This window comes from Haliotis cracherodii, unplaced genomic scaffold, assembly GCF_022045235.1.
Source record: "Haliotis cracherodii isolate W230 unplaced genomic scaffold, xgHalCrac1.p SCAF_11, whole genome shotgun sequence".
NCBI lineage: Eukaryota > Metazoa > Mollusca > Gastropoda > Lepetellida > Haliotidae > Haliotis > Haliotis cracherodii.
The window spans coordinates 5,786,120-5,805,281 of record NW_027266266.1 but is presented as its reverse complement, the minus strand read 5'-3'; the positions used below and the strand labels follow the sequence as shown (position 1 = coordinate 5,805,281).

At 44.0% G+C, this 19,162-nt stretch overlaps 1 protein-coding gene across 1 annotated transcript; it reads right to left on the bottom strand.

The window, feature by feature from the left end:
- Positions 1–945: 945 nt before the first annotated feature.
- On the bottom strand, positions 946–18,892 carry LOC139455295 (uncharacterized). Its single transcript, XM_071236847.1, has 5 exons — positions 18,630–18,892; positions 8,956–9,097; positions 6,641–6,750; positions 3,252–3,383; positions 946–2,045 (listed from the first exon to the last, which is right to left on the bottom strand). The coding sequence occupies exons 1-5, from the start codon at positions 18,762–18,764 to the stop codon at positions 1,086–1,088; spliced, it is 1,479 nt and encodes a 492-aa protein (XP_071092948.1). The 5' UTR covers positions 18,765–18,892; the 3' UTR covers positions 946–1,085.
- Positions 18,893–19,162: the final 270 nt, after the last annotated feature.

The window sequence follows — 19,162 nt, the reverse complement described above, 5'->3', positions numbered from 1 at the left end:
TTTCTTCATTTCTGATACTGTAGTAATCTAGACTTGCCAAACATTACAGACTTGCATGGGCTGTATTGGATATATTTGTTTCAGAGTGTATGTCAGACTAGAACATTCAGTGCTGTAGGAATCCTATAAAGAATACTCCTTACTAAAGTATGGCATTAGTCTCATCTTAAGGTGTATTGACATATCACACCTACACGTTTGCAGTAGGAACATTAAGTGTGTGGGTGAGTTTGGTTTAACGCCTCTTTGGCAATATTCCAGCAATATCACGGCGGGGGACAAGAAAATGGGTTTCACACATTGTACCCATGTGGGGAATCGAACCCGGGTCTTTGGCGTGACGAGCGAATGCTTTAACCGCTAGACTACCCCGCCGCGCCATGTGCTGACAGGTTTGGAACTTTCAAGACTAGAGTCCTACTGAGGTGATACAGGAGCCTCTACCTGGTATGTTTCTTTGGTCTCGTCTCCCATCTTCCCGTTGCATGGGAGTTATCTGACTTTAAACGTCCAGTTTCCACCCTTGCCGAACTAGGCTGGAATTCCTGGGCTCGATTGAGCGCCACCAGTGGTTATTACGAGTTATGTCCCGTTTAAATCAAGACAATCTGATCGATAATCAAGTTCTATATTGTGATAAAACGGGTATTACATCGCGAAGTGCATCAAATCGATTGAGCACCTTGATTAAAAACATGAAGAGATCTGTTGACAACGAGTTGGCGGTGTATATGTTTTGGAAATCCTGCAATCGACCGAAATCTGCATGACAGTTTCCTAACCGGATTTCGATTTTGATTGGACTATGCACAGACTCGTAAGTCCAGCCAAAATGTAACTCCATAATTCCAGCCTAGTCCGGCAAGGGTGGAAACTGGACTTTTATAGTCAGTTAACTCTCTTGCCTCGGGAAGATGAAAGTCTCCTGACTTTCATAGTGTGCAGGTCAGGTGCAGTGTGCGGGTGATTATACACTGGTGTCTTGATACTGACAGCCCCAGGTCACCGGGTGTTAATACACTGGTGTGTTGACAATGACAGTTGGCATCCCGACTTCTGCAGCAGGCATATCATCTCCTGACCAGTTAGACTTCTGTGGGGGGTACATCATAGTCCCTGACGAGGGGCATGCTGATCTGCCGCCGAGGCCCTCCCTGGGAGCTGGGCTTGCTCCCTGCCGGCTTCACCCTGATCACCCTCCGTGCAGGAATGGCGTCCTGTGACCTCACCGGCTCCATCTTGTCTTCTCGAAGGTAGTCGTTCACATGAGCGTAAGCAATCTTCATCTCCCTGGTCATGTCAGGACTCGACACTCGAGATCTCGTCTTCGTCTTCACGTTGGAGAGGTTCTTCCTGAGTGCCTGTATCTCTTGTCGGAGGGAGTCGATCTCCGCATCCTTCCACACCATCTTCTTGTAGAGATGTTCGATCTGGGCATGGACCATCGCGACCTGCATCGCCAGGAAGCGGAGGTCGGTTCTTACTGACTGTTGGTTGGTCTTGTGATCGGAGAGGGTTGGGGTGTCTCGTGTCAACACGTCACTCAGTTTCTGTATTTCCGATAAAAGGTTATTCTTGGCCTTGTCCTCCTTCTGAAGATGACCTTTGACAACATCGGTAAGTGACTTGTCGGAGTATTTGGTGTTCTTTACCCCAAGCAGAGCACAAACTGCCTCCTTTTCGTTTGACACAGATGCAGCGTTCTCCCGCCCGACGTTAGCGAGCTGAAGAACCTTCTTTAAGTTCCGTTCTAGAAGAGTGACCTTCACATTTTCGGGGTCACCCTCGCACCTCTCTGATTCCTCGCCAAGAAATGACCTCAGCTGATAATTGATCCCTGCAATGTTGGAATTGAGCATGTCAAATCTCTCCTTGAGGCGAATGATGGTTTTGCTGTTGGCGGTGTTAAAGTTGGCTTGCTTTTCGATGTCGTTGACATGTTCATACCGTAGGCGCTCCAGCTCTTTATTAAGACTCTGCACTTCAATCGTTAGACTTCGGAGTTGTTCGTCTTTACCCTTAACCTCTGCTTGGAGCTGTGCAACCTAGAAGAGAAATATGGCCTTTAATAGAAGTACTCACTGTATGTGCTTGTACTCGTCAGGACTAATCCCGATAATATAGTGCCAGCTCCCTGAGATACCATGCCGCAGTTTAACAAGAATACCCCACTCAGACACAGTGTACTGACTCTGAGCCGACCAGTCCTTGTTTTAGCCCCTTAATGCTAAGAGACCGCATCCGTGGTCTAGTGGTAGAGCGTCCGCCCGGAGATCCCCGGCCGCGTCATACCAAAAGACGTTAAAAGATGGTACTTGTTGTTACCCTGTCTGGCGCTCGGCATTATGGGGCTAAAACAAGGACTGGTCGGCTCGGTGTCCGTATACTGTGTCTGAGTGGGATATTCATGTTAAACTGCAGCATGGTATCTCAGTGTGCTAGCACTATAAATCGGCATCAGTCCGGACTAGTACAAGCAGCCACACAAACACACACACGTACATGCACGTCGCTATATAAGTGCAATAACCTTGGACGCGACGTTAAACCCCATTTCACCTCACCTCACCTCATCTTTTAACGTCTTTTGGTAAGACGCTACCGGGGATCGAACCTCTACCACTAGACCACTGAGTTTGCTTTGGAATGTGTACATAGATAAATAGATGACATTATGACTCGTTAATACAGAAATATTTTAATCCAGATATCAGTGGGAACGATGCCATCCGAGGTAAAGTGGCAACACTGTGACGAACTTAATTGGTTGATACGTAGATTATTAACTTTATCGTATGAGACATTCAAAAGATATATTTGGAATTATAAAATGTTGATAATCATTGAGTGAGTGAGTTGGGTTCAACACCGCTTTGAACAGTATTCCAGTTATATCGCGGCGTGTCAGCTTAATGTGGGAGGAAAGCCCGAAGTGATGCAGGTCTCAGACGTTTACCACTTCGGTGAAACCAACGAACACGGGTATGCTGCTGACAAACCTAGAAACATAATCGGGGCAAACCGGGATTCAAACCCAAAATCATAGTTTTCTGGCGTGTCCAAGGGACGCGACTCTGCACAGCACTGAATCCTCTACGTTATTGTGGCATATACATGTAACAACATAATGTATGCCCTTTGTTTTATCCAGCCAGCTGGAGGTCGTGCAGTTGATAAAGTAACATATTTATAATAAAAAGGGCAATCAACTGGCTATGGCCTAAACAGTAATTGTTGCAACCATGTAGTACCTGAGTGTGCATCGTCTGTATGGTTTCACGGAGGTGTCTCTCGTGTTTGAAGTCGGCTGCTCTTGTTTTGATGACCTCCAGACGATCGCTCGGCGCCGCCTGCCACGACGTCACCAACGTCTTCTCTCGCACCTGCATATACAGTGAGCCTCTTCAATCAATATCTAAGATTTTGTTTGTTTGTTTGTTGTTTAACGACGCTCTCGGCAATATCATGGGGGTACACATTGTATCCATGTCGGACGCTTACCCACGCCCCTAGTCTGTTACACTCACCCTGATACAATGTACCCAATACAGCCAATGCAAGACAATAATTGTTGCCAAAACGACTGCAGTTTGATGTGAGTGTCTGTGCTCTTTTTCATTATATTTAATTAAGAATAATTAAACGTTGTTTTTTTCTGTAAAATATTTTAGTATCAGTCACAAGATGTTAGGGACCGACCATTTGATATTCTGGGAGGGGCATTGGATTTTATAGAAAAAAATATGTTCCCGAAAATTCTTGAAAAAAATAAATATAATTTAGACTTGAACATGTTGAATAAAAGAGAAATTGCTTGCCACAAAAAAATACATTGTTGCAAGGTGTTTTTCTTAATAAACCACAAAGAACTATAGTTTGGAATAAAACAAATTTGGTTTTATAGCTGTAGCAGAAAAATATCTAATCTCGATACAAAATTCCTCCCCCACTCCCCTGCGTATGAATAGGTCTGCCCTTAGTCTACACCCCTTGTGAGATTTGTATGGCCTCAACCTGAGAAGACGGTCCCCAACTTGAAACCCTTACACTTCTTAAAAGAAACCAAGGTGAAGAGGGTCATGAGGTGGCTGATGTGGTGGCACACAGTTAGGGTGAGATGCGGACGTAAAATCAGTGATGCGCTGCAGCTTATGATTACGGGTTATGAGTACAATGTGTGGACTCCGCCTTGATAGGGCTGGAACATTACGGCAATTGGCATAAAGGCCAACTCACTCACTAACTCTCGGAAATTATTGAGGAGCCCAAATCCCGGTTTCACAAACTGATCTTAGGGTTGTCTATCCATGGATGTTCATGTATAACAAAATACCATGGTGTGTCATAAGTCCATATTAAAGAATGGCGGCAATGCCCGTCTCAGCTCTAGGGGCCTAGTAAGGTGAGGTGAGGTGAAATTGGGTTTAACGTCGTGTCCAAGATTACTGCACTTATATAGCGACGTGCTTGCACGTGTGTGTGGCTGCTTGAACTAGTCTGGAGTAATGCCGATTTATAGTGCTAACTCACTGAGATACCATGCCGCAGTTTAACATGAATACCCCACTCAGACACAGTATACTGACTCCGAGCCGACCAGTCTTTGCTTTAACCCCTTAATGCCGAGCACCAGACAGGGTAACAACAAGTACCATCTTTTAACGTCTTGTGGCATGAAGCGGCCAGGGATCGTGCCCCGGACCTTCCGCTCTCCGGGCGGAGGCGGTCTCAACAAATGAAGCTTATTAGCATGTGATTCAATGTTAAAGCAAAAAAAATCCATTTTCCCGGAGGGAACAGAGTTTAAAATGCCCATCGTACAGCGAAACCCGGTTAATCCAGAAAACATCGTTCGGATTGATATAGTTGGACATTACCATATACGTTCCAAACAGTTTCCGGAATAACAATGTTTCAGGATTTCATTTGGTGAAATAGGTCACATAATCTGCGGTGCAAAAGAAGTATACTCTTGAAAGTTGGATTTGACAAAATTATATCAAACGTTTTCAAAGCATTACTAGGTTTAAATCAGCTGCCGAAACACTGCAAACTTTAGGTCCAAAACACAGCTATTATACTCGTATCAAATACATCACTATCGAATAACCATTTCTTGTTTGTCTCATGGGTGTATACTTTCTTTTGCCCGGCAGTTCAAGTAAGTTTCACTGGCATGTTGGGGATAAAATGTTTTTGTGACCTTCACCTTTAACGCTAATGACCGTGTCGGACGATTAACAGGTTTCATTGATCCTTCTGTCATACCCTGGTGGGTGTGTCTGGCAATCCATGAATAGTATCATGAGGCCATTAAGTTTGGTGGTACGGTAACGGGAGAGCACGATTCCCATAACATTGTACAGGTGGACATCGAGGCTTGCTTGACATCGAGTGAGTGAGTATGGTTTTACGCCGCTTTTAAAAATATTCCAGCAATATCACGACGGGGGACACCAGAAATAGGCTTCACACACCGTACCCATGTTGGGAATCGAACCTGGGTTTTCGGCCTTCTGAGCGAACGCTTTAACCACTAGGCTACCCGACCGCCCCGCTTTACTTAAGGAATGAGAAGTCATCGTTGTCAAGAATATGTTAGGGAGTCACAGCGAGATCTAAGGCTGCGTGGTTCGTTTTGCAGAGTTGAGCTCCTTAGTTTTGCCAGGATCCGCTGGAGATTTCTTATAATTGTAGATATATCTATAACAAAAGACGTATATAGAAAGAGAGAAATATACGTCTTTGCTCTGACAAATATTGCAACACGACTTGGCACGTTGAAGGCCGCCTATATTAAAATCTTGTGGGAATCGAACCCGGGTGTTATTATAGTGGTGAACCTTCACCACGTGGCTACACGACGACTCCTTACTTTCGCTTCTGATACTCCAAACTCAAGAGACAAACGTATAAGAATGTCGACACTGTTTCATGCGGGCAACGCGCGACGTCCAGGTGATTAGTGTACGTTTGTTTAACGACGACAATAACTACATACGGAGTGGGTGTCAATTACGAAAGTAACAACCCAACACGCGTGAGGCGTGGTGCCAAGCGACAGAGACAAGCACGACTACAGCGCCTAATTGGTAACCAGATATCTGAAAACACGTTGTTATTGCATTTCGAGAGTAACCAGAGAGAAGATGAAAAAGTGTTGTTTTAATTATTGTTTCATCTTGTGGACTGACTGTGGACTGCTCCATGTACAAAGCGATCTTAGCGCTAAGGTGGTCGTGATCGTACCTCCCATCTTACCACAGATTTACGACAGTCATAGCGCTAAGATTGTTTGGTACAACGGCGCCCAGACCATATCTACTCCGTGACTTGATATTTTCTGGGGATCTGTTCCTTGAGAACTTTTTTTACACCTCTTTTTTGTTATCATTTTCCCCCCTTTTTGGATGTGTGGGGGTGGAGGGTGGGGGTTCACAACAAATGCTGGATGTCCAGAAAATATATGAAAATATTTTTTGAAGGTCCCCAAAAAGTTGTCGACTCCTCCTTTCCTAGAAAACAAATGTAGGTCTTGGAAAAGTTGCAGATATATATTCGGTGTCAACCACATGTCCCATCTGTTTAAAAAATATAAAAAATATCAACTGCCGAAACAACAGGAGTATCTCATATTTACCATGCTGTCTAAACACGTGATCAACTTCTTCCGGATGTCGTCTGGTATTCTCTCCAAAATGGCGGGAAACCGGCTCGCGATCGTCTCTTCCATGTCCGCGTGACTCGACTCTGAAAACAAAGCGTCTTAAAATATACATCGGTGGTATCTGTTATAATCTTTCCCTCGTGAAATTAAAGATTGCACACTATCTGTAGTCGGGTTGTGGCAGTGTTTCAATACACTATCTGTAGTCGGGTTGCGGCAGTGTTTCAGTACACTATCTGTAGTCGGGTTGTGGCAGTGTTTCAGTACACTATCTGTAGTCGGGTTGCGGCAGTGTTTCAGTACACTATCTGTAGTCGGGTTGTGGCAATGTTTCAGTACACTATCTGTAGTCGGGTTGCGGTAGTGTTTCAGTACACTATCTGTAGTCGGGTTGTGGCGGTGTTTCAGTACACTATCTGTAGTCGGGTTGCGGCAGTGTTTCAGTACACTATCTGTAGTCGGGTTGTGGCAGTGTTTCAGTACACTATCTGTAGTCGGGTTGTGGCAGTGTTTCAGTACACTATCTGTAGTCGGGTTGTGGCAGTGTTTCAGTACACTATCTGTAGTCGGGTTGTGGCAGTGTTTCAGTACACTGTCTGTAGTCGGGTTGTGGCAGTGTTTCAGTACACTATCTGTGGTCGGGTTGTGGCAGTGTTTCAGTACACTATCTGTAGTCGGGTTGTGGCAGTGTTTCAGTACACTATCTGTAGTCGGGTTGCGGTAGTGTTTCAGTACACTATCTGTAGTCGGGTTGTGGTGGTGTTTCAGTACACTATCTGTAGTCGGGTTGTGGCAGTGTTTCAGTACACTATCTGTAGTCGGGTTGTGGCAGTGTTTCAGTACACTGTCTGTAGTCGGGTTGTGGCAGTGTTTCAGTACACTATCTGTAGTCGGGTTGTGGCAGTGTTTTAGTACACTATCTGTAGTCGGGTTGTGGCAGTGTTTCAGTACACTATCTGTGGTCGGGTTGTGGCAGTGTTTCAGTACACTATCTGTGGTCGGGTTGTGGCGGTGTTTCAGTACACTATCTGTAGTCGGGTTGTGGCAGTGTTTCGGTACACTATCTCTAGTCGGGTTGTGGCAGTGTTTCAGTACACTGTCTGTAGTCGGGTTGTGGCAGTGTTTCAGTACACTATCTGTGGTCGGGTTGTGGCAGTGTTTCAGTACACTATCTGTGGTCGGGTTGTGGCGGTGTTTCAGTACACTATCTGTAGTCGGGTTGTGGCAGTGTTTCGGTACACTATCTCTAGTCGGGTTGTGGCAGTGTTTCAGTACACTGTCTGTAGTCGGGTTGTGGCAGTGTTTCAGTACACTATCTGTAGTCGGGTTGTGGCAGTGTTTCGGTACACTATCTCTAGTCGGGTTGTGGCAGTGTTTCAGTACACTGTCTGTAGTCGGGTTGTGGCAGTGTTTCAGTACACTATCTGTAGTCGGGTTGTGGCAGTGTTTCAGTACACTGTCTGTAGTCGGGTTGTGGCAGTGTTTCAGTACACTATCTGTAGTCGGGTTGCGGTAGTGTTTCAGTACATTATCTGTAGTCGGGTTGTGGCGGTGTTTCAGTACACTATCTGTAGTCGTGTTGTGGCAGTGTTTCAGTACACTATCTGTACTCGGGTTGTGGCAGTGTTTCAGTACACTATCTGTAGTCGGGTTGTGGCAGTGTTTCAGTACACTATCTGTAGTCGGGTTGTGGCAGTGTTTCAGTACACTATCTGTAGTCGGGTTGTGGCAGTGTTTCAGTACACTGTCTGTAGTCGGGTTGTGGCAGTGTTTCAGTACACTATCTGTAGTCGGGTTGTGGCAGTGTTTCTGTAGATGATGTGTGGAACGTTGTGTCTTCATGTTGCATGTTATTCTCTGAAAGTATTCGTCATATCGTCCTACTGACCATTGCCTAGCAACCTTCATCCCATATGACATCGGCCAAGAAACAGTGACCGGTGCCTAGCAACTCACCTTCATCCCACATGACATCGGTCAGAAGCAGAGACCGTTGCCTAGCAACACTCACCTTCATCCCACATGACATCGGTCAGAAGCAGAGACCGTTGCCTAGCAACACTCACCTTCATCCCACATGACATCGGTCAGAAGCAGAGACCGTTGCCTAGCAACACTCACCTTCATCTCACATAACATCGCCCCGAGACAGTGATCATTTCCTACCAACAGTCGCCTTCATCCCACATGACATCGGCCAAGAAACAGTGACCGTTGCCTAGCAACACTAACCTCCATCAAACATGACATCGGCCAGGAAACAGTGACCGGTGCCTAGCAACACTAACCTTCATCCCACATGACATCGGCCAGGAAACAGTGACCGGTGCCTAGCAACACTCGCCGGAAGCGTCTGAAGGCAGCGCTCGTTCTCAGTTGTAGAGCGCTCATCAACCTCTCCGCTCTCTCCTCGCGACTCAAGCCATCTTCCTGCGAAATTAAGTAAAATGTATATTTCAATCATTAGTTCGAGAGCCACATACAGTCAAACCTCGCAACTCTTGATGGTGTGTTTCAAATGACATAGTCCGGCATATTGCATCATTTGTGAATACAGTATACAGACGTTCGGTTTACAGGGTGTTCGGAATATAGGAACCCGACTGTGACGAGAACTGACTTGTAGACCTACGTTCCTTTGATTAAGCTTGTCAGGATTGTCGAGTGACAGACTTGAAACGGCAACTGACGAGATGTATATACCGGTATCCTGTGCCCTTCCCAAAGTACTGCATTTCAGTGTCATTTGTTTTTGTAAACCTGTTTTATGTATGATTTTCCTTAATGACTTTTAACAGATGAGATAATGAATGTTGGGTCGATCCTTTTTTTACGTAAAAATTCATAAAGAAGGAAAGGCATTTACAAAAAAGGGTACGCGAAAAGCAATTGATGACAAGTTAACGTTATTGAGTTGCGCTTTGCCAGGATCCGCTAATTGTGGGTTCGAATCCAAAAGTTATCCCGGGTATGCCAACCCTGCCGTGGAGGACATTTCCAAATCTGACGCGTCACTGACAAAAATGATATCCGATGCTATTCCCTGTTTTGACTCTAATCATATGTGTTCCCGTAGTTTTCAGGTGAACAACTGACTTGCCTGTATACATGTCTTTGTAACGGGTGCCATCCGTGGAGCAAGATACGCTCACCTTTTCGCGAACTTCTGGTATTATTACTTACATAGTGATTCCTAAACACATACTCATGAATTAGTGGGAATCGTAACTCCGCCAAAATGTTAAACGTAAACCTGTATCTTGTTTTAGCCTTTCCTCAAACATACTTACACGCCGTGATGTATACTGAAATATTATTCAAAGAGGCGTTCATCCCAACTGACATACATTTTTAAGAAAGGTGAGCTTCAGTACTCGAAAATATTTTTAAGGTTATTGTGAATTGTTTTTATATAATTGCCAACAGGTATCTTATATGCACATCACGGATAAAATACTGTTAAATACCATTGTCCTCTTTTCTTACGGCATTGTTCAGACATCTGAATTGATTTTTCAAGCTGATATTTCCCAGTCGTCTCATTCAGCACTGTAGGGGCCATGTTGATTATACCTCGACAATAGCATGGATCACGTTCGTGTCTGAATGCTATACGCACGGCCTAATGAAGTCTCTTGCATTGTGGGAAAATTCCCCCTGTCGGGGAAGGTGATTTCCAGACAATACACCTATTTGCCAATCGCTCTCTAATACACACACCTACCTGTCAGTTACCTGTCAAGTTATTACGGGACGTGGATGACTATTGAATATTCCCGTACAGCGTGAATGCAGTTACAGAGTGATTTAGCGTTCCCGCATTGAAGCTTAATACCCAGTCTGGTTATCTTTTGCGATGGTATTTCCAGCAGGACTGCAGACACGTGTCAAAATATGGCCTGTAATGTGTTTCTATATGTCTGGCTGTGTGGTGATGTTTGTACTGAGCACTGAGTGGCTGCATGAATAGATGATCTGTGTGATGAATGGTTTGTGGTCCCTATTAAACGTGGCGTCGGGAATTTCAGCATGGCTCGTGGAAATTGAAGTGACTTTACTTACGATAGAATGTTGAGCATGCTGTGACGACGCCATAAATTCACGAAACGTTCATTGCATGGAGTCGTAATGTTTGTTGATACTTTTAAAGGACTGAACTAAAGAAAACTCGACTCGGCGAAGGGTACGTGTTTTGACGTGTTGTCACTAACGACATACACACAATTCTGGTTTTTATTTTTTAAAGCTAAGTAATACTGTTTAGAGAACAAAGAGCAAATTAAGAGAATTTATGGCATGCAAAAATACCAATACAGTTAATTACGAACTCATTTATAACGAACTCAAAAGAAACACTAATTTTAATTCGTTATAACCGTAGTTCGTTATAAGCAAACGTACAGACTATATACAGCATATGGACAGGACCAAGAAATAGTCCGTAATATCCGTTAGTTCGTTATAAGCGTGTTTGTTATGAACATAGTATACTGTACTTATATTAATAATGGTTGTGGTGTTGTTGGCGTGGGTGGGGGTGTTGGAATGGGTGGGGGTGTTGGAATGGGTGGCGGCGTTGGGGCTTATATATATATATATATACTTTTGAAACTGTACCCAAGTCCTTATATGTATATAGCCTTTATGAAACTGTACGAAAGTCCTTAAGTGTATATAGCCTATATGAAACTGTACCCAAGTCCGTATGTGTATATAGCCTATATGAAACTGTACCAAAGTCCTTATGTGTATAGGGGGCACGGGTGGCCCAGTCGTCTAAGGCGCCGCGATTCGCTGTGCAGAGTTGCGTCCCTTGGACACGCCAGAAACCTATGATTGTGGGTTCGAATCCCGGTTCGCCCCGATTATGTTTCTAGGTTTGTCAGCACCATACCCGTGCTCGTGGGTTTCACCGAAGTTGTAAACGTCTAAGACCTGCGTCACTTCGGGCTTTCCTCCCACATTAAGCTGACACGCCGCGATATAACTGGAATACTGTTAAAAGCGGCGTTAAACCCAACTCACTCACTCACTCACCTTATGTGTATATAGCCTTTATAAAACTGTACCCAAGTCCGTATGTGTCTGTAGCCTATATGAAACTGTACCCAAGTCCTTATGTGTATATAGCCTATATGAAACTGTACCCAAGTCCTTATGTGTATATAGCCTGGGTGAAACTGAGACAATCGTCACCAATCGCCCTGTTTATGTGTCACGTTGAGGTCGGAGGCTCACAAGTAGTACATTTCGGAGAGGAATCTAAATCTACTACTAAATTGGTTTGGATTTTTTCTTAAGTATGTTTATGTCAAACCGGCATCTTTTATTTGGATGCCAGGAGAATATGTGTGCAAATCTGTCAGAGGGGTGTGTCTGACCCCATTACAGAGTGTGTGAGTGAGTGATTGATTTGGGGTTTAACGTCGTTTTGACCAGTATTCCAGTTATATCACGGTGTGTCAGCTTAATGTGGGAGGAAAGCCCGAACTGATGCAGGTCTCAGACGTTTACCATTTTGATGAAACCCACAAGCACAGGTGTGGTACTGACAAACCAAGAAACATGATCAGGGCGAACATCACAAGAGACCAACCAGAATGGAACTCCCCTTGAGTGGGTGAATTAACGCTGAACTGCAATGATAACCCAAAATTACGCATTTCTTTGACGTTTATTTAATTGGTGAAACCTACGAGCAAGGGTAGAGTGCTGACAGGCAAAGAAGGAAAAGGGTGAGTACAGGATTCGAACCCTCGAGCAGCAGTCCTGGCCACAGCTAATGATTTCATCACCATCAGTGCCAGCGAATGACGTCACACAGTGGTGTACATAGCCATCAATGCCAGTGAATGACGTCACACAGCGGTGGACATTGTCATTAATGCCAGCGAATGACGTCACACAGGGATGTACATAGCCATCAATGCCAGTGAATGACGTCACACAGCGGTGGACATTGTCATTAATGCCAGCGAATGACGTCACACAGCGGTGTACATAGCCATCAATGCCAGTGAATGACGTCACACAGCGGTGGACATTGTCATTAATGCCAGCGAATGACGTCACACAGCGATGTACATAGCCATCAGTGCACGTGAATGACGTCAAACAGCGGTGTACATTGTCATTAATGCCAGTGAATGATGTCACACAGCGGTGTACAATGTCATTAATGCCAGCGAATGACGTCACACAGTGGTGTACATATCCACAGTGCCCGTGAATGACGTCACAGCGGTGTACATACCCACAATGCCCGTGAATGACGTCACACAGTGGTGTACATATCCACAATGCCCGTAAATGACATCACACAGTGGTGTACATACCCACAATGCCCGTGAATGACGTCACACAATGGTGTACATATCCACAATGCCCGTGAATGACGTCAGACGACTATTTACATATCCACAATGCCCGTGAATGACGTCACACAATGGTGTACATACACACAATACCCGTGAATGTTGTCACACAGTCGTGTACGCAACAGCTGGTGACGCCCGGGGATGCTGTTGGCACTGATGCTCGCCGTCAGGTAACGGACGTTAATAGGACAAACCAGTAGATTAATCTTGCATCAATCACATCGATTGTTTACTGAACGGTGAGGCGTCTGACATTTATTGTCAGTTAAAACCTCCCACGTGCATGATCGTGACCCTCCAGTAAATGAATTATCTGAAAGCATGACATATTAGCAAGTCTATCCAGGAAATTTGTTTCTGAATGAATTTGCTTAATTTGATAGGGGTCTATTCTCTTTTGAATGATAGCGGTCTAGGCCTGGTTTACTGTTTTCAGGAAATTCGTGATATTCATTTTCAAATAAAATATTATTTTATTTTTTTGCAACTCCAATAATAAAATCAGAATAAACGACCTTTGCCATGACAGTTTTTATCTTCCCGAGGCAAGTGTGTTAACTGAATATAAAAGTCCAGTTTCCACCCTTGCCGAACTAGACTGGTATTATGGAGTTACATTTTGGCTGGACTAACGAGTCTATGCAAAGTCCAATCAAAATCGCGCTCCAAAATCGAAATCCGGTTCGTAAACTGCCATGCAGATTTCGGTCGATTGGAAGATTTGCAAAGCATGTGCACCGCTAACTCGTTGTCAACAAAACAATTCTAAATCTTTTCATGTTTTTAATCAAGGTGCTCACGTGATTTGATGCATATCGCGATGTAAGACCCGTTTTATTACAATATAGATCTTGATTATCGAGCAGATCGTCCAGACTTGGCGCAGCCATTTTGTTTGAAGCAAATGCAAGTGATACGAGAGGTGGAATCTGATTGGTCAATGGGAGAGGCTCAGAAGGGACATAACCGGTAATAGCCATTGGTGGCGCTACGATCGAGCCCAGGGATTCCAGCCTAGTTCGGCAAGGGTGGAAACTGGACTTTTAAAGTCAGTTAAGTCTACTGGAAGATGGACAATTATTGGCGCCTCGATGGGGATGGCTTAATGCTTTACATTCAGTGGGACGTGGGAAATGAATGCAATGACACGTGACCAATTCAGCTGATCAGAATGCAGGAATTACAAAATGGGTGAGTGAGTATGGTTTTACGCCGCTTTTAGCAATATTCCAGATATATCACGGAGGGGGGACACCAGAAATGGGCTTCACACATTGTACCCATGTCGGGAATCGAACCCGGGTCTTCGGCGTGACTAGCGAACGCTTTAACCACTAGGCTATCCGACCGCCCCGGAATTACAATGAACACAACGAAAATGTAATTATTTTCAAATAAAAACTTATTTTATATTTTGCAACTCAGAAAATCAGAAAAACGACCTTTGCCATGACAGTTATTGGCAAGGTTGAACTTTGATCAAAAACATATCCAAACATTAAAGGCAAAGACGTCATACTTCCAGCAATCATGGCCCGAGTGGACACATCTAAATGGGAAACATCTCCTCGACTATTGGCAGTAGAAAACAAAAACCACAACCTGAAAGTCTAATTATTTATGTTCACTTATGTAGCTCTGGCATGCTTTCGTCTAAATCAGCTTCCCCGTCAGGGATGAAACATTCGTTGCTAGGCAACCACATTAATAAACATCCCCACAGGATACCACTAAGATCAGAACCGTTTCAGGTAACTTTGATCTGTTGCCATGGTAATGACTGTTTTCGTGTTGTATTGATTGTGTTTGATTTAGTGCGGTACAGCAATGTGGTTTTGCTCTCAGTTAAAGTTGGTGAAGCCCAGGTGTTCGTGATGTCGGTCAGTATCGCCGACAATGACTTGTATACGGTTTCAGCACTGAACAGGTGCCTTACTGTGTCACGCGGCTTATAGTCACGGAGACAACCTGTTAGGCGCAGCTCTACGTCGGTGTGTTTGTGTGTGTGTGCGTGTGTGCGTGCGTGTGAGTGTGTGTGCGTATATACGTGCCTGAGTGTGTGTCATCTATCTGTGTTGATGTATCTGCTCGTGTGTACGTGTCTGTGTGTCATCTGTCTGTGTGAATGTATATATATATTTATACATATGTGTGTGTGTGTGTCAATGTGTGTATATATATGTGTGTGTGTGTTTGAGTGTATGTATGTGTCTGTTTGTATGTTTGTGTGTGTGTATACGTGTCTGTGTGTGTACGTGTCTGTGTGAATATGCGTGCGTGTGTGTCTATGATGATGGGTGTGGCGATGTTGGGGAGGGGTGGGGTGGGGGATCTCCTTTTAATACATATGTATGTTCTCTCCGTACAGAATGCGTATCTTTCTCTAAGTTGATTTCAATAAGGTTTGATGTGCGTTGTTGAATTTTACTTTTAGCTTCTGATCCTAATAGTTTTAATGTAAAATATACTGATCAAAGAAAGTTCAGTACTTTCAGAGAATTAACAACCACATTTTCGACTCGGGGGTCGAAACAGATCCATCCAATCCATAAACTAATCCAACTTCATCAATTAAAGATGATGGGTGATATCGCGAGAGTACCCCAAAGATTTGAAGGCTTTTGCTAAATAGGAAATGTCTGGTGAGTCAGCGGTTAGGATTTGGTCCGGATAGGTGTGGGTGCCAAAGGGGCCTTTATTGGTCATAGGTACCGGCTTAAAATACCCTATCTAAATGTTAGACAGTGTTCTTCAGTGTGGAAACACGCTTAGAACTATCTGAAGACGTGTATTCAAAACGGATGTGCGGCCGATCGACGTCAGCCAGCGGATGAAGAGAAACTTGTCAGAGGCATTCGTTTGTTTGTTTGTTCGTTTGTTTGTTTGTTGGGCGGTCGGGTAGCCTAGTGGTTAAAAGTTCGCTCGTCAAGCCGAAGACATGGGTTCACATTGGTGATATATCATGTTAGTCTATGTAGATTTGGATAACTAGAACATATTTCATGTGTCGAAGCATCATATTTCTCGTTACACGTGGAATATCCTATTTATTATATACTTTTTGTGTAGTTGTCTACCGGAAAATAAAAATATCTCATTAGAAATGTAAAATCTTGAAACGTAAATTCTCCCTCCCTAATACGCAGGGACGTTCCACCACTTGTATTTGCGACTTAAAAAGTAGTTCCGTGTTTGCCGAATCTTAAATAATATAAAAAAAAGTAACAATATATTTTGAGTTACGGAAATCCTTTATCATACATTTGGATATGATTATATGCAAAATCACTTACAATAATCTTGAAAACTACGAGACAGCTATGAATACACAATGCCAGACAGCTGTTGGAAGCTAATGAATATACTCTGTTCAAGTAACAAAACATGGTCCTTTACGAAAACGAACATTCTGGATTGACAAGCTTAATGAGACATTTACAGTTTATTACGAAATATTTTCAAGAGAATAACAAGCGCCCAGAAGCTACATTAACTACAGAACCATATGTTATCATTTTGCCTTGTCTTTATAAAGGAAGTCAACAGTTTGTGTACGGGCTAGACAATTACGAAAGGGGAGACAATTTGCGAGGAGGTAACTCTTGTATGACATTAGTTCCATCAAAGTGTGTTCACTGCAGTATAATAGTATATAATAAAATGTGTGAAGCCATTTTCTGGTGTCCCCGTGGTGATATTGCTGGAATGTTAATAATAACGGCGTAAAACCATACCGACTCGCTCCTGTTTGTTATCTGGGGACCTCGTGCATTCATTAACGTTTAAAGGGGCGGTCGGGTAGCCTAGTGGTTAAAGCGTTCGCTCGTCACGCCGAAGACCCGGGTTCGATTCCCGACAAGGGTACAATGTGTAAAGCCCATTTCTGGTGACCCCCGCCGTGATATTGCTGGAATATTGCTAAAAACGGCGTAAAATCATACTCACTCACTCATTAACGTTTAAGCCTCACTAAAGCTAAGCAGAGTACGTTGTACCAATCTAGCCTGTAGCCTGTAGTTGGCACAGACATCTATTGCTATATACCCATGCAAGTTAGAACGCACGTACGGCCGCACCCGAAATATATGGCTGCCTTGACATGTCAGTGACCCCGGTACTTTCATAGCAATTGTAAAGCAAACACGGGTGATTGTGAGAGTACTCGAACCTGTCTTTGTTCTAGATTTACTACAGGTAGTTAAATAAACACTTGGTCAGATTGGATGATAACCTTCTCTTGTTCCTGTGGTGTTACCGCCTCACTGAAGGCGGATATTTACGCCACATTAGGTACGTTTAGTATTTCTACCAAATGTGATTAATTTAATGCACACATGGATAACCGATAGGAATATTACTATGTGAAAGTATGAATGAAGAAAATAGACAATAGATTACCAAGGCCTACTATATGATCCCCGGGGAGGGGAAGGTCGGGGGTTCGATCAAAAAGTAAGGACGGGTCGGCTCGAAGTAGGGCTGGGACGGGTAACTCGGGTACTCGGGTCAGGTGGGTACTGAGTAGGACCCGGGTACCCACAGGACTACCCGGACCCGTGGGTAGTCATGTGATACATTGTTTAATGACAAAAGTAATCTAGAACTCTATGTTTAAACTACAAGTCACCAGTTTTTCGCAGTTCTTTCTGACTACTACGCCCATTCCTTCCAACTTTTATATGTTTAAATAGAAATAAAACTTCATTCACCTTCAGTGTATGCATGACCAGATCGTTTTAAACCTGTATCTAAACACATTTTGCCAGGGCTACCGTCAAACTTTTCCCAATCGGACAGTTTGTACCTACCTCTTGAGACCTACAGCGGGTACCCGGGTAGGGTCGGGTAATAGGGGTGTGGGGTGTGTGTGTGTGTGTGGGGGGGGGGGGGGGGGGGGGGGGGGGTACCCGGGTAGTAAATTTTGACTTGTCCCAGCCCTAGCTCGGAGCCAGTGTACTGTGTCTGAGTTGGGTATTCGTGTTAAACTGCGTCATGGTATCCCAGCAGCAGTGCCTTGTGAAAGTAACTTGAACAAAAAATGAATATTAATTTTTTTTATCGAATCCCCGATACGCCGTGATTGTTTTTATCAAATCCGCCATTCTTCACTCAATCACTCTTGCCTTGTTTTATCACAGAAATGAATCTTACCTGAGGTGATTTTAGGTTAGTTTGTTGTTTAACGCTGTGATAAGAGGTGCGACTGTTACTTTCACGCCGTGACACATAAATGACCTTCACCTTGACGTCCTATATGTATCACACATGAGCTCAAAAATCACAACATCCTGCTTTGACATAAGATGTGATAACAGACGCAAAATTCTCACCTAACGTCATATGACCAAGCGTGGATTCCTCATCACAGTATATGCAAGAGGCGACATAATGAATCGGAGGTCAGGCTCGGTGACCTGGTTGATTGTGTGTCATCATACCCCGAGGGCGTGAATCGTTCCTCATAATATCAATCACTGGTAGGTTTGGTCCAGACTGGATTATTTACAGGCCGCGGAATATTATTGAGCGCAGCGTTAATTCACAAACAAACCTAAAATCACGTCATATAGAACCGACCGTCTCACCTTGACGTCTGCTATCATGGACTGTGGCAACACCTTCTCCTTCAGCAACAAGTCGTAGAAGTCGTCAGTGAGGATGAGGTTCTTCGTCAGGAGCGTCCTGTTCCTTTCCATGAGATTCCGATACCTCTCATCCATTTTCCAAAATGTCCAAATAGTAACAGCTGCAAACGTAATATGCTTCGACTGTAGGCTTAATCTATGGCGTTTTTCCCTTCTGAAAATTGTTAGATGACGTCTGTAATTGGATTTACAGTCTGTCTGAATCCCACACCTGTTTACAAATAATTGTTAAATTCTCGAATAAAGGTAACATCGTCAAAACACATTCAGAATTCACCTCACTCCTCCCTTTGGGTGAGCGCGCCCAGGTGTATATAAGCACTGTCTGTGAAAGTAAGTCAATTTCAATAAGCCCGTGTCTGTTCGCTCAGCACATGACTATGTTGCAGCGCTTCCTCCGACAGATGTGTCCGGAGATAGTTGATCACGTAAGATCACCTCACATTCTCATCAATCGATTCATGGGCTGAACG